The sequence below is a fragment of the Lampris incognitus genome, chromosome 20 (genome assembly GCF_029633865.1).
Source record: "Lampris incognitus isolate fLamInc1 chromosome 20, fLamInc1.hap2, whole genome shotgun sequence".
Lineage (NCBI taxonomy): Eukaryota > Metazoa > Chordata > Actinopteri > Lampriformes > Lampridae > Lampris > Lampris incognitus.
Genome location: NC_079230.1, coordinates 3,660,298 through 3,674,361, shown reverse-complemented (window position 1 = coordinate 3,674,361; position 14,064 = coordinate 3,660,298). Strand labels below are relative to the sequence as shown.

General features: G+C 42.9%; 2 protein-coding genes across 4 annotated transcripts in view; both read left to right on the top strand.

Annotated features, from left to right (window-relative positions):
* The first annotated feature begins 4 nt into the window (after positions 1-4).
* anapc10 (anaphase promoting complex subunit 10) lies at positions 5-3,992 on the top strand. 2 transcript variants are annotated; one of them, XM_056300255.1, is made up of 5 exons: positions 5-390; positions 2,647-2,737; positions 2,940-3,060; positions 3,261-3,314; positions 3,469-3,992. In XM_056300255.1, exons 1-5 carry the CDS (start codon positions 276-278, stop codon positions 3,643-3,645), a joined length of 558 nt encoding a protein of 185 aa, XP_056156230.1. In that variant the 5' UTR covers positions 5-275; the 3' UTR covers positions 3,646-3,992. The 2 variants fall into 2 exon arrangements, with proteins under 2 accessions (XP_056156230.1, XP_056156229.1); XM_056300254.1 differs by having other exon boundaries at positions 3,231-3,314.
* A 3,767-nt stretch (positions 3,993-7,759) lies between these two features.
* Positions 7,760-14,064, top strand: part of LOC130130548 (uncharacterized) — a 24,152-nt gene continuing 17,847 nt past the window's right edge. For both annotated transcript variants that reach the window (XM_056300253.1, XM_056300252.1), the window contains exons 1-3: positions 7,760-8,246; positions 11,840-11,914; positions 13,813-13,970. In XM_056300253.1, the coding sequence (XP_056156228.1) occupies positions 8,213-8,246; positions 11,840-11,914; positions 13,813-13,970 (267 nt within the window). In that variant the 5' untranslated portion in view covers positions 7,760-8,212. The remainder of the gene's footprint in view (positions 8,247-11,839; positions 11,915-13,812; positions 13,971-14,064) is intronic.

Below are 14,064 nucleotides of genomic sequence, written 5' to 3'. Positions count from 1 at the left end.
AGAAGTGGGAGATTCGAAGTAGGAGAGGTGTAGTAAATAGTTTCTCTCTCTCTCTCCCCCCTCCCCCCTCCGCCGCGGCAAACTCGCACGATTTGTGACGTATTGAAGTACAAACCCGGCCGAATGCGGCTGTTGCGGGTGTAAGTTCGCCTCTCAGCGTTGTAAAGTCCCAGTCGGGGTTTTTGTAGCGTCGAGTCAGGCTGAGACTGCTAGCACCTAATAAGCTAGCTAGCGTGTGTCTGATCACGTCCCCTGTCGTTTAGCCGATGTAGAGGATGGCCACCCCGAGCAAGACCCCACCTGGAGCCGACCCCAAACAGCTGGAGCGGACTGGGACGGTTCGAGAGATCGGTTCCCAGGCGGTGTGGTCCCTGTCCTCATGTAAACCCGGTGAGACTGACTGTCAGCACCTTAACTCATTTACACTAAAGGATCTGGCCGGGCTACTTTCTGCATTGTATCATTGTTGAGAGATCATGTGCATAGTGTACTGTCTGCATGTAGTGACACTATACATATCACGACATATAGACAGCACACTATACATATTACCACATATACAGTACAGTGTCTATATGTAGTGATATGTATAGTGTACTGTCTGCATGTAGTGATATGTATAGTGTACTGTCTATATGTAGTTATGTGTAGTGTACTGTCGTGATATGTATAGTGTACTGTCTATATGTAGTGATATGTATAGTGTGCTGTCTATATGTAGTGATAGGTATAGTATACGGTCTATATGTAGTGATATGTATAGTGTACGGTCTATATGTAGTAATATGTATAGTGTGCTGTCTATATGTAGTAATATGTATAGTGTGCTGTCTATATAGTAGTGATATTTATAGTGTTCTGTCTGTATGTAGTGATATGTACACTGATGAGCTAAAACATTATGACCAACTGCCTAATGTGCTGTTGGTCCTCCGTGTGCCGTCAAAACAGTGCTGACCCACCGAGGCATGGACTCTACAAGACACCTCAGAAACACTTTGTCATTTAATTTCATGCACTTGTGCACATGAAAGACAGGGAGCGACCGTTCCTGTATCGGGGGGGGGGGGGGTAAGAGTACATCTGTTTCTATCTTACAATGCTGTGAATGCAACTATTCCCCAATCCTCTGTGAACAGTACATTTTGTCATTTTAATTCTAATTAATAGTCACAGCAATTTGCATATAAACCGATCGATGGTTTCGGTTGTGACGTAACTGCTGGTTTTGGTCGTTATGCAACTGTGCTGTTTATAAGGTTGGGGGGATCTGCAGTCAGTTGAGACTGAAGAAGTCACTTAAATTAGTGATGAAATGTTTCTCCCTCTAAACGTTGTCTCCAGATGAACTGATTCACCTTTCTAGAAGGATTTCAGATCGTTATATTAAAATTAGGTTTTTAAATGTGGAAAAATTAATTTGAGGTTTCAAATTTACTGTGTCAAAGTCGATCAAATAAAGTATGTGCCAATAAAACCATTTGGTTCCTATAAACTTTGATTTGACATATCATCATATCATCAATATCAGTATTGGTCTTGTTGGTCACGATAATCCCGCCTCCAGCCCCTGACATAAGTGGTTCTTTCTTCTAGCCAGGTAAAGAATTGGTGCCACTCTGGAACCAGTTTTCCTGGCCAAGAGCTGGTTCTTTATCTGTCGAAATGTGAAGAGCTGGTCCAAGACTAGGCAGCGGCTCTGAACCAGCCCTCGAACTGCCTTGGTAGAGAACGGGTAACAGATGCTCACTTGGATTGAGATCTGGAGAATTTAGAGGCCAAGGCAACACCTTAAACTCTTTGTCATGTTCCTCAAACCATTCCTGAACAATGTGTGCAGTGTGGCAGGGGACATTATCCTGCTCAAAGAGGCCACTGCCATCAGGGAATACCGTTGCCATGAAAGGGTGTACCTGATCTGTAGTGATGTTTAGGTAGGTAGTACGTGTCAAAGTAACATCCGCATGAATGCCAGAACCCAAGGTTTCCTAGCAGAACATTGTCCAGAGCATCACACTGCCTCCACCGGCTTGCCTTCTTCCCATGGTGCATCCTGATGCCATCTCTTCCCCAGGTAACTGACACACCCGCACCTGGTCGTCCACATGATGTAAAAGAAAATGTGATTCATCAGACCAGGCCACCTTCTTCCACTGCTCCATGGTCCAGTTCTGATGCTCATATCATTGTTGCCCTCACGCAACAATGAGCCTTGGGTGCCCAACACCTCGTTGCCAGTATGTGGTTTGTCCCTCCTTGGATGTCAGTTGGTAGGTACTCACTACTGCTGACCAGGAGCATTCCACAAGCCTTGCCATTTCAGAGATGCTCTGGCCCAGTCATCTGGCCATAACAATTTGGCCTTTGTCAAAGTCTCTCACGTCTTTACTCCTGCCTATTTCTCCTGCATCCAGCATGTTGACTATGAGAACTGATTGTTCGCTTACCATCTAATCTACCCAGACCCTGACATGTGCTTGTGTTTGGAGATGCTCAACATTATTTGGTTCACCTGTCAGTGGTCATAATGTTTTGGCTCATCAGTATATCATGTACTGTCTAAATGTAGTGATATGTGTAACGTACTGTCTAACTGCCCCGCATATTTTCTTTATACTGAGAGACGCTCACCTGTTTCTCTCTCAGGGTTTGGAGTGGATCAGCTTAGGGATGACAACTTGGAAACTTACTGGCAGTCAGACGGCTCCCAACCTCACCTGGTCAACATCCAATTCAGGTAATGGACACACACATACACACACACACACACACACACACACACACAAACCTAACATTGGAGCGGTGTGGTCTTTACACAGCAGCTGCTTCCTCTGAAGTAGGGGTTTGGATATTGTTGTTGAATGCATGTCAACAGACATTATTATAGTGTTTTATATTGGACAGTTGATCAAATACCACAGCTGTTGTTTTTTTGACAGGAGGAAGACGACGGTGAAGATGTTGTGTATCTATGCGGATTATAAGTCAGATGAAAGCTACACTCCCAGTAAGATATCGGTCAGGGTGGGCAACAACTTTCACAACCTGCAGGAGATCAGGGTAAGATAGACATACACTTTAATACCTGAGATCATAGCAATAGGATAGTGCAGTATTATTTGCCAATATCCATAAAGTGGTTATTTTAAAGTATTGCATATCCATTTGAAAATAGCACTGTATTTAATCAGCCACTAATTTAAAGCTCTAAATTATTTCTTATTATTCAGAGTCTCCTCCTCTCTCCTTTCTTCTTACAGCAGTTGGAGATGGTGGAGCCCAGTGGTTGGATCCACATCTCTTTACTGGATCAGGTCAGAGACCAGTAAACCTGTGTGTGTGTGTGTGTGTGTGTGAATGTGTGAATGAACGAGAGAGACTGTACTTATTGTTTGTCTGCCTTTGTATGTATGTAGTACATTTACTTTTGACATCTCCTCCTTTATGCACGTGTGTGTGTGTGACTAGGTGAACAGCCCGGTCCGGACCTTCATGATCCAGATTGCTGTTCTGGCAAACCATCAGAATGGCAGAGACACACACATGCGGCAGATCAAAGTCTACACACCTGTGGAGGAGAGCTCCATCGGCAAGTTCCCACGATGCACCACGGTAGACTTCATGATGTACAGAACCATCAGGTGACCTGGGCTGAACTCTCCTCACTGTCACCCTGTAACGCGGACCAGACTGGACCGGATCCGCTGTGACTTGAGATGTGCCTGCACATTGTTAATGACAGTAAATAGAATAGAGTTGAAAAGTCTGGAAGTGTTGAAACGTAACCTCTTGTTCTGTCTGCCTCATCAGTGTAGAAACATATGGGAGGAGTGTTGTGTATTCAGATATATAAGGTTGCTGTTCTCACTGTTGTTTCACAATTTGGGATGACTAAAAGACTTCTACATGATTTGACCCTTTGGGAAAAAATGTGTTTTCTGTACAAATGTTTCCGTATGTAAGTAAAGGACATTGTGAACTGTCATTAAAGTTAAAAGATAAAATTCTGTAAATGAGTCTTTCTACATGTAGGACATCTTCTGAAATGATGACCACCGTATGAAATGACACTGTTACTTTGAGCAATAATCTTCAGATTTAGAGTCGCAAGGTGCGCTCGATATCCTTACTGGAGCCTGTGTGTATCTATCTGTCTGTCTATCTGTTTTATCTAATACTACTACTACTTTCAGCTGCTGCCGTTAGGGGGCGCCACAGCGGATCATCCGTTTCCATCTCTTCCTGTCCTCTGCATCTTCCTCTGTCACACCAGCCACCTGCATGTCCTCCCTCACCACATCCATAAACCTCCTCTTTGGCCTTCCTCTTCTCCTCTTCCCTGGCAGCTCCATATTCAGCATCCTTCTCCCAGTATACCCAGCATCTCTCCTCCTCCACACATGTCCAAACCATCTCCATCTTGCCTCTCTTGCTTTGTCTCCAAACTGTCCAACCTGAGCTGTCCCTCTAATATACTCCTTCCTAATCCTGTCCTTCTTCATCACTCCCAATGAAAATCTTATCATCTTCATCTCTGCCACCTCCAGCTCCTCCTCCTGTCTTTTCATCAGTGCCACTGTCTCCAAACCATACAACATAGCTGGTCTCACTACCATCTTGTAAACCTTCCCTTTAACTCTTGCTGGTACCCTTCTGTCACACATCACTCCTGACACTCTTCTCCACCCACTCCACCCTGCCTGCACTCTCTTCTTCACCTCTCTTTTGCACTTCCCGTTACTTTGTACATTTGACCCCCAGTATTTAAACTCATACACCTTCATCACCTCTACTCCTTAGCATCCTCACCATTCCACTGTCCTCCCTCTCCTTCATGCATAGGTATTCTGTCTTGCTGCTACTGACTTTCATTCCTCTTCTCTCCAGTGCATACCTCCACCTCTCCAGGCTCTCCTCCACCTGCACCCTACTCTCACTACAGATCACAATGTCATCCGCAAACATCATAGTCCATGGAGACTCCTGCCTGATCTTGTCCGTCAACTTACTCCCCTTCCACCTGGTCTCCTGCACACACGCATATCTAAATCTCTCCATCATGTCAGCCAGCTCTCTCCCTGTACCAGTCATAGTGCCAACATTCAAAGTTCTGACTCTCACCTCCACACTCCTACCCTTCCTCCTCACCCGCTGCCTCTGGACATGCCTTCCCCCTCTCCTTCTCCTTCTCCCAACAGTAGCATAGTTTCCAGCGGCACACTGCTGGCCAACAGTACCAGTGGCGGTCGTAGTAACCTGGGCCTCGACTGATCCCGTATGGAAATCTGATTTATGATCCGCATATTTGATTAGGCAAAGATTTTACGCCGGATGCCCTTCCTGATATGACCCTCCCCATTTATCCGGGCTTGGGACCGGCACTAAGAATGCACTGGCTTGTACGTCCTCAGTGGCCGGGTTTGTTTGTCTGTTTATCTGTCTCTATCTCTTTGTCTGTCTGCCTACCTGCCTGTCTGTCTATCTACCTTTGTCTATCTGTCTCTGTATCTACGTATCTATCTATCCATCTATATATTAGATTCATAATAAATGATTTCCAGTTGTCAGATTACAGACTGATCTGTCAAAGTTGTTCAGATGAAGTACTGTTCATCTCATCTGTGTCTGCCAAATGGAGCTGGAGGTGGCAGAGTTGAGGATACTAAGATTTTCATTGGGCGTGATGACGAAGGACAGGATTAGGAACGAGTATATCAGAGGGACAGCTCAGGTTGGACGGTTTGGAGAGAAAGCAAGCGAGGCAAGATTGGGCAGCACGGTGGCCCAGTGGTTAGCGCTGTTGCGTCACAGCAAGAAGGTTCTGGGTTCGAACCCCAGGCCATCCCAGGTCCTTTCTGTGTGGAGTTTGCATGTTCTCCCTGTGTCTGCGTGGGTTTCCTCCGGGTGCTCCGGTTTCCTCCAACCATCAAAAAGACATGCATGTTAGGGTTAATACGCCTGCCTGTGCCCCTGAGCAAGGCAATGGAAAGAAGAACTGGAGTTGGTCCCCGGCGCTGCAGCTGCCCACTGCTCCTGTACAGTAGGGTGGGTTACACTGTCTTTCGCTGTATGCTTGCTCACAGTGACGAATAAAGTTTCTCTTTACTGACCTGCTCCATTTGTTTTAATTTTAAATGCTAAATGGACACCAAAAGCATTGTAATTAAGACGTTTCACAGCCTCAGAAATGCCTCTTCTGGCACCATTTTTGTCACCCCCTGCAGGACCACCAGCCTGTTGGCTTCAAGGCCGAGGGAACTGTTGATCCCCTGGTCTATGCACCTCTGCAAGTCCGCATTTTTTCTCATGAAGCCCATTATGTTAAAGCACCCGTCAGCAGTTACTGCAGCTAGCAGCTGTCAAGCTGACAGAAGGACCGGCAGCCAAGCGTCATATTAAAGAGGTACTAAGCACTTAAAGGTGTTTTTTGAGCTGCAAACTGAACGATATGACTGCACGGTGATGAAACACATCAACGCTGGTGTTAATATTGACCTTTCTTATCAAACATAAAAATCAGCATTTCATGGGTTGAAAATGGGTCACTCAACACGCCATCTCCTGTTTTAAATCAGCCCTGAACCTTGCAAGGCCAATGCTGACAGAGACGGCCTGGTTGGTTGGGACTTACATCATGAAATTAAAAAAACCAAACATAAGAATGTCCAGCCAGCTGGTCTGGGCCCACCTGGAATGAAGAGACTTGGCTGCGTCCCAGTACACCTGATAGGGCTGTACTACCGGAGGGGTTTTCTGTGAATGTTTTGAAACTGTAATTCTTTGGTTTCTGTTGTCCTCCGGCTCAAAATGACCCATAACAGTGTTTAACAGCAGAGAAAAGACCAAATGATCTTTTTTCAACCTGAAATGTGATGACTTTTCCTAGAGTGACCTCAACATTAGAAACAATGAAACAGGGTTTTTGTTCATATTTCCATGGAAGCTGTACACCACTAGGGTACTAAGACTGTCTCAGGCTCAAACACGAGCCTAAGACATGTTTGGGTCATGTGTGACCCTATAAAAACGAGTGGTGTCCACGGATTAAATGCAGTCTTTCTGCACTGTGAAGAGGGAAAACCCAGACAGTCCAGCAGTTTGTGATGAATGGCAGCTTGTTTCTTTACGCAAAATAGATTTAGGGTTTAAATTTAAATTTAAAAGTAAAATTAAATTAAATTCTAATTTAAATTTACTTTAAACTTGATTGAATTTAATTAAATTTAAATTTAGTTTAAATCTGACTAAATTTGATTAGATTTAAATTTAATTAAAATTGAATTTAAGTTAAAATCAAATTAAAATTAAAGTTGCTTTAGAGATTTAATGAAGGCGGGTCATAAATGATCCTGAAGAGAAGGGCAGTAATGTGTGGACAACACAAGGGTTAAGACACACACTTTGCTGTCTCACACATGACAATGACACAACAACAACTGATGACCTGCCAAACAGTGATGTCAGGATTTAAAACGGCAGGACTGTGGCTGCTTCAGTTCCACCTGCACTTAAACTAGCACACATTAACCTGTACCAAAATACCACCCAGTAACAGCCAATGAACCAGAACACAACCATCTCATCATGTCCCCTCTCTGTTAGAAGATGGACGTCCCCTCCTCTGTTAGCCTCCTAGCTTCAACCTCACTTCCCGTGTCACCTTGGAAACAAGAGCTGCGGTTCATGACACACTTCCTGTAAAGACGTGGCTGTGACTTGAGAGATGGAGGGGGGGGGGACTAACGGTTAGAGACTGAGAGAACGTGGGAGGCAGAGATGTACTGAGAGAGGGTGAGAGAGAGAAGGGGGAAGAGGGGTATAAAGTAAAGAGATACTGAAAAAAGAATAGGGAGGGAAAGAGAGCATGCAAAGAGTGAGAAGTAGAGTTTGGAAGGTTGAGAGACACTGGTGTGTTGGAAAGTTTGAAAGAAAAGGAGAGTAGCAGGTAAAAAGAGAAGAATGAAGGTTTAACCCAGAGCTAGAGGTAGTGGTCAAATCAGAGGAGGAGAGAAACAGAAAGAACAGTGACAAATTTTCCTCTGAAACTCATTGACTGACTGCAGCATCAATAGAAAAGCTGCACTCTGAAATAAACCTGATTCACAAGAGAGAGAGCGAGACAGAGACAGAGAGACAGAGACAGAGACAGAGAGACAGAGACAGAGAGAAAGGGGGCCTCAATTGGAAGAAAAAAAACTTGTGGAGACCCGCCATGGGAAAGCTCTGGACTCAGGTGTGCTTTCTGGGTAAGTCGTGTCAACATGAGTCCATTAAATGTGATGTGATGTTTGACATGTTCATCAGCCTGTTATCACCACTTATGACTAGCGTGTGGCTTTCAGTTTCATCCTAAACCATCATCAGGAGAAAAATACAGAGATGTTAACATGGAATTCTGGAATTATATTAATAAGAGGACAAAAATTAAGACATCGGTAGGAGATTTATATACTAATCAGAAGGATACTAACTCCCCAAAAACAGACAAAGATACTGAAAAAGCAGAAATACTGTCAGATTAGTTCAGCGGTGTATTTGTGATCGAAGCTGAAGGGCACATACCTGAATTGCCAAGAGTGGAAGTTCAGCAAACTGAATGTTTTATAATAACTTTTGAAGATATAGAACGGCTTCTGCAGGATATTAACATCTATAAATCACCAGGGCCAGATGCAATACATCCTAGGATCTTAAAGGAATTGGCTAGTGCGGTTGCCGAACCTCTAACAATGTTGAAAAATAAATCATTAGCAGAATCAACTTTACCTTGTAATTGGAAAGAGGCATATATCAGTGCAATTTTCAAAAAAGGAAACAAGTCACTAGCAGGAAATTACAGGCCAGGTAGTCTGACATCTGCAGTATGTAAGACAATGGAAAAACTAATCAGGACATATATTGTTGACCAAATGAAGTCTAACAGACTTTTTAGTAACAAGCAGTATGGATTTATATCTGGAAGATCGACTACACTTCAACTTCTCACCGTTCTTGATAAGTGGTCAGCAGCTTTGGATAGAGGGCAGTCAGTTGATTGAATATACTATATGGCCTTTCAAAAAGCTTTTGATAAAGTTCCTCATAAAAGACTGCTGTCAAAATTAAAATCCCATGGCCTAGACGACAGAGTTACAGGCTGGATACAGGATTTTTTACATAACAGGAAACAGCAGGTGGTGGTTAATGGGGCCACCTCAGAATGGAAACCGGTGACCTCTGGAGTTCCACAAGGTTCTGTGTTGGGCCCTGTACACTTTGTTTTGTTGTCTATATAAATGATTTACCAAGTGTGATACAATTTGATTCATACCTTTTTTTTTGGACAATGCAAAAATATTTAGAATAATTAATAAGGACACTGATACAGCCCACCTTCAAGCAGACCTCCATAGCATGAGTAAGTAGTGTGATAGGCGGCTACTGAAGTTAAATCTAGAAAAATTCAAACATTTACACATTGGGAAAACAAGTGCCAACTGGATTAACTACAAAGTTGGTGGTTTGAGGGTTCAGCAAGTGGAAGAGGAAAAGGACATTGGTGTCGTGGTCGATAGTTCAGTTGAATTTCACACGCACACTTCTGAAATTTTTTAAAAAAAAGCAATGTTGGTGACAATTAGAAGAACTTTTCTAAATTTGGGTAAGGAAATAGTTTTGCCACTATATAAATCCTTGGTGCAATCTCATCTTGAATTTACAAGCTCGGTCTCGTGTCCTTATAAAGTAAAATACACTACCGTTCAAAAGTTTGGGATCACCCAAACAATTTTGTGTTTTCCATGAAAAGTCACACTTATTCACCACCATATGTTGTGAAATGAATAGAAAATAGAGTCAAGACATTGACAAGGTTAGAAATAATGATTTGTATTTGAAATAAGATTTTTTTTACATCAAACTTTGCTTTCGTCAAAGAATCCTCCATTTGCAGCAATTACAGCATTGCAGACCTTTGGCATTCTAGCTGTTAATTTGTTGAGGTAATCTGGAGAAATTGCACCCCACGCTTCCAGAAGCAGCTCCCACAAGTTGGATTGGTTGGATGGGCACTTCTTTGAGCAGATTGAGTTTCTGGAGCATCACATTTGTGGGGTCAATTAAACGCTCAAAATGGCCAGAAAAAGAGAACTTTCATCTGAAACTCGACAGTCTATTCTTGTTCTTAGAAATGAAGGCTATTCCATGCGAGAAATTGCTAAGAAATTGAAGATTTCCTACACCGGTGTGTACTACTCCCTTCAGAGGACAGCACAAACAGGCTCTAACCAGAGTAGAAAAAGAAGTGGGAGGCCGCGTTGCACAACTGAGCAAGAAGATAAGTACATTAGAGTCTCTAGTTTGAGAAACAGACGCCTCACAGGTCCCCAACTGGCATCTTCATTAAATAGTACCTGTTAGAGCCTGTTTGTGCTGTCCTCTGAAGGGAGTAGTACACACCGGTGTAGGAAATCTTCAATTTCTTAGCAATTTCTCGCATGGAATAGCCTTCATTTCTAAGAACAAGAATAGACTGTCGAGTTTCAGATGAAAGTTCTCTTTTTCTGGCCATTTTGAGCGTTTAATTGACCCCACAAATGTGATGCTCCAGAAACTCAATCTGCTCAATGAAGTGCCCATCCAACCAATCCAACTTGTGGGAGCTGCTTCTGGAAGCGTGGGGTGCAATTTCTCCAGATTACCTCAACAAATTAACAGCTAGAATGCCAAAGGTCTGCAATGCTGTAATTGCTGCAAATGGAGGATTCTTTGACGAAAGCAAAGTTTGATGTAAAAAAAATCTTATTTCAAATACAAATCATTATTTCTAACCTTGTCAATGTCTTGACTCTATTTTCTATTCATTTCACAACATATGGTGGTGAATAAGTGTGACTTTTCATGGAAAACACGAAATTGTTTGGGTGATCCCAAACTTTTGAACGGTAGTGTATATTGAAAAAATTGAGAAGGTTCAGACAAGAGCTACTAAACTAATCCCAGGTCTGAAAGAGAGGTCATGTGAAGAGAGGTTAAGACATTTACAACTACCAACTCTAGTATACAGGAGACACAGAGGACACATGATTGAAGTCTATAATAAGCTTGTTCAGAGGGAACTCGCTAAAACTGTTCCCGTTAAAGTGTCACTCTGAAAAGAGGAAAAACGTCTTCACAGTCCGTGCTTTAAGAGCATGGGACCAACTTCCAGAGGATGTGGTGCAGCTCCTTCACCTAACTCTTTTAAAAATAGATTAGACAAATGTTGGTCAACAAAGGACTTTCTATACAATTATAAAGCTGAGTTGTGATCACTGTGAGTTTTGTGTGGGTGTGATTATTTGTGAGACTAATGTGTTTACTTGATATGTGATTATTTGTGAGATTATGGTGATTTTAATAACTATATTGTGGTTCTTTTTTGTATGGATGTTTGTTTTGATTGGTATAGTCTGGTATATCCTGTGCCAGAAAATGTTTCATTAAATGTATTTATTATTATTTGTTTATTTTGATAGGGACAGTGCCGTTAAACATATAGTTTATAACTGACGTGCTGCATAGAATTTAAAGCTACCGCTACTTTCCAACTTTCGCCCCGGTTAGCCTTTTAAAACACTGAATTAATTCACAATACATTGATCTGAGTGACAAGTATGGGAGTAAATAGGTCAACATAAGCCAAGCGCTCCGGCAGGTGTGTTAAAACAGATGAGCGAGGCTTCAGGCGACTTAGTGACGTCATCAACGGCTGACAGAGTCGTTTTGCCACTCCCGATTTATTACTGTAACTGAAGTCGCCATTAGTAGTGTTCGCAGTGTTGTTAGTTGTTATTATTATAACTCTACCCCCCTCCCCCAGGAGCTTTGGTGGTGTGTAGCACCGGCAGGCAGCAGGACTCTTCACTTCCGCCACAGACTACAGCTCGTCCTGCAGGTACCCCGACCACCGGCTGCTCTGTGACCCTCTCTCCCCTTGGGTTGGGTTGCATTGTAATGTGTCAGGGTTGTGTTGTGTTGTGTTGTGTAGCTTCTCATTGTGTTGTATCTACGCTGTGTTAGAACAATACTGGTATCCATAATTACAGGCCTCCTTCCTGTCTGCACTGTGTTCATACGCAGCAAGTCTCAACAGAGCGCTCCACTGCCACATGATACACGGGGTTATGGTCGTCTCTTATTTTACACTACACTAATAATTACAAGACATAACAAGCCGTGCTTCGTATCAAATTAAGGTAGAAATAATATGTTCTTTATCAGACAGTTAATTAACAGTTATACCCTAATTAGACACCATACAACTCTAATTAGAAACCAGTCACACCGGGTCTCTACTTCACACGTCCCTCGTACCCTGGATGTTCTCTGGCGTCCCATGGAGTCTGTAGGTAGTAACACAGTCTAACACCTGCTTCCTCCACGCTCTACTCCCATCCCAGTTGAGACACCAGACCATTTAATGCCACGTCCCCATCCCACCCCACTAGCAGTAGCCTGTGGACGTCTTTATTCCCTGCCGTCAGACCTCATTAGACTGTCTTACGGGCTGGTTTGTGACACACGACACCAGAACTGTACCGTGCACTACAGCAGGGCTGCTACAGCTTAAGGCAGGTCAGATTGAAGACTTTTTAAGACTTTCTTCATGCCACTCAGAATGAAACTTAAGACCAATTTTTAAATAACTAAACCCCCCCCCCCCACATCCATTACTTAGGATTAGGGACAATTTTTCCCCAAATGTCTAGTGTAACATAAAACATGACTTTGTTGGTCCAGTGAAAAAGTTAGAATGTAGAAAAATAAAATGTAACACTTTCTAGAGCGGAACACATGAACGACAATAACATAAAACAACATCAAATCATGACTCATCAGCAAAAAGGCACACTTGGCTGAGAAGTATCGGTTAGCTATTCTACCGCAGTCACCAAGTATTTGGTCTTTTCGTGAGGCGTGGCATCAGAGGACAGCATGCCTGCAAAGAACTGCACACAACGTTTGTTGAGAGAAATGCTCCACCACTTATCTAAGTGACCTCTTCAGTCTCGGCTGACTGCAGGTACCCCACCCTCAGGCCACTGTATTGTTTATAAGGGTGGGGATACCCTCAGTCAGTTTAGACTGAAGCGGCCACTTACATAACGGTTAGTTTACTGTCTAATAAAGAACACAATATATCTAGTTTCTGTTTAATTAGATACAAAGTACGGCTTGTTACGCCTTATTAGTGTACCGTCAAATAAAGTGCAACCATGTTAATTATTATTATTAGTAGTAGTAGTGGCTAGTAGTAGCAGTGGTAGTAGCATTAGTGGTAATAGTAGTAGTAGTAGTAATAGTGGTGGTATTATTAGTAGTAGTAGCAGTAGAAGTAGTGTTAAGTATAGTAGTAGTAGTAGTGATAGTAATAGTAGTAATAGTGGTAGTAGTAGTAGTAGTGGTAATGCTGGTAGTAGTAATAGTAATATTGGTAGTAGTAGTAGTGGTAATGCTGGTAGTAGTAACAGTAATATTGGTAGTAGTAGTAGTGGTAACGCTGGTAGTAGTAATAGTAATATTGGTAGTAGTAGTAGTGGTAATGCTGGTAGTAGTAATAGTAATATTGGTAGTAGTAGTAGTGGTAATGCTGGTAGTAGTAATAGTAATATTGGTAGTAGTAGTAGTAGTAGTGGTAGTAGTAGTTGGAATCCCCGTTGCTGTTATTATGTTAGTAGAATGTCTCTCATCAGCGTTATTACTCAGTGTTCATATACTTCTCAACCCATGGCAAGTGAAGATGAGTGAAGGGTCTGCCCTGCCTTGTTCTTCTGCTCCTACACCTTGTCACAGCAGACAAACTGGCACATTACCAAGGATCGGTTAATCGCTCCACAAGTGCACTGGTGCCATCAGAGCCTTCATCTGCCGCCTCCTCCCTTTCCTCCCCCTCTTCCTCTCAGAGTCATGCATCAGCGAGCCCACCAGACCGAACTCCGACCCCTTCCACGGTAACAGACGATCACACAGCAGTGTATGGACAGTAGAAAGTTGTAAATTATATTTCTGTTCTAGGGGCTCCAGGTAAACTCATGTATGTGTAAC

Bases quoted from the DNA above. Each gene is read 5' to 3' on its own strand.
- anapc10 (XM_056300254.1), top strand. From the start codon at position 276: ATGGCCACCCCGAGCAAGACCCCACCTGGAGCCGACCCCAAACAGCTG. The intron at 2,738-2,939 runs GTAATGGACACA...TTTTTTTGACAG, and splicing joins CTGGTCAACATCCAATTCAG to GAGGAAGACGACGGTGAAGA. The intron at 3,061-3,230 runs GTAAGATAGACA...CTTATTATTCAG, and splicing joins ACAACCTGCAGGAGATCAGG to AGTCTCCTCCTCTCTCCTTT.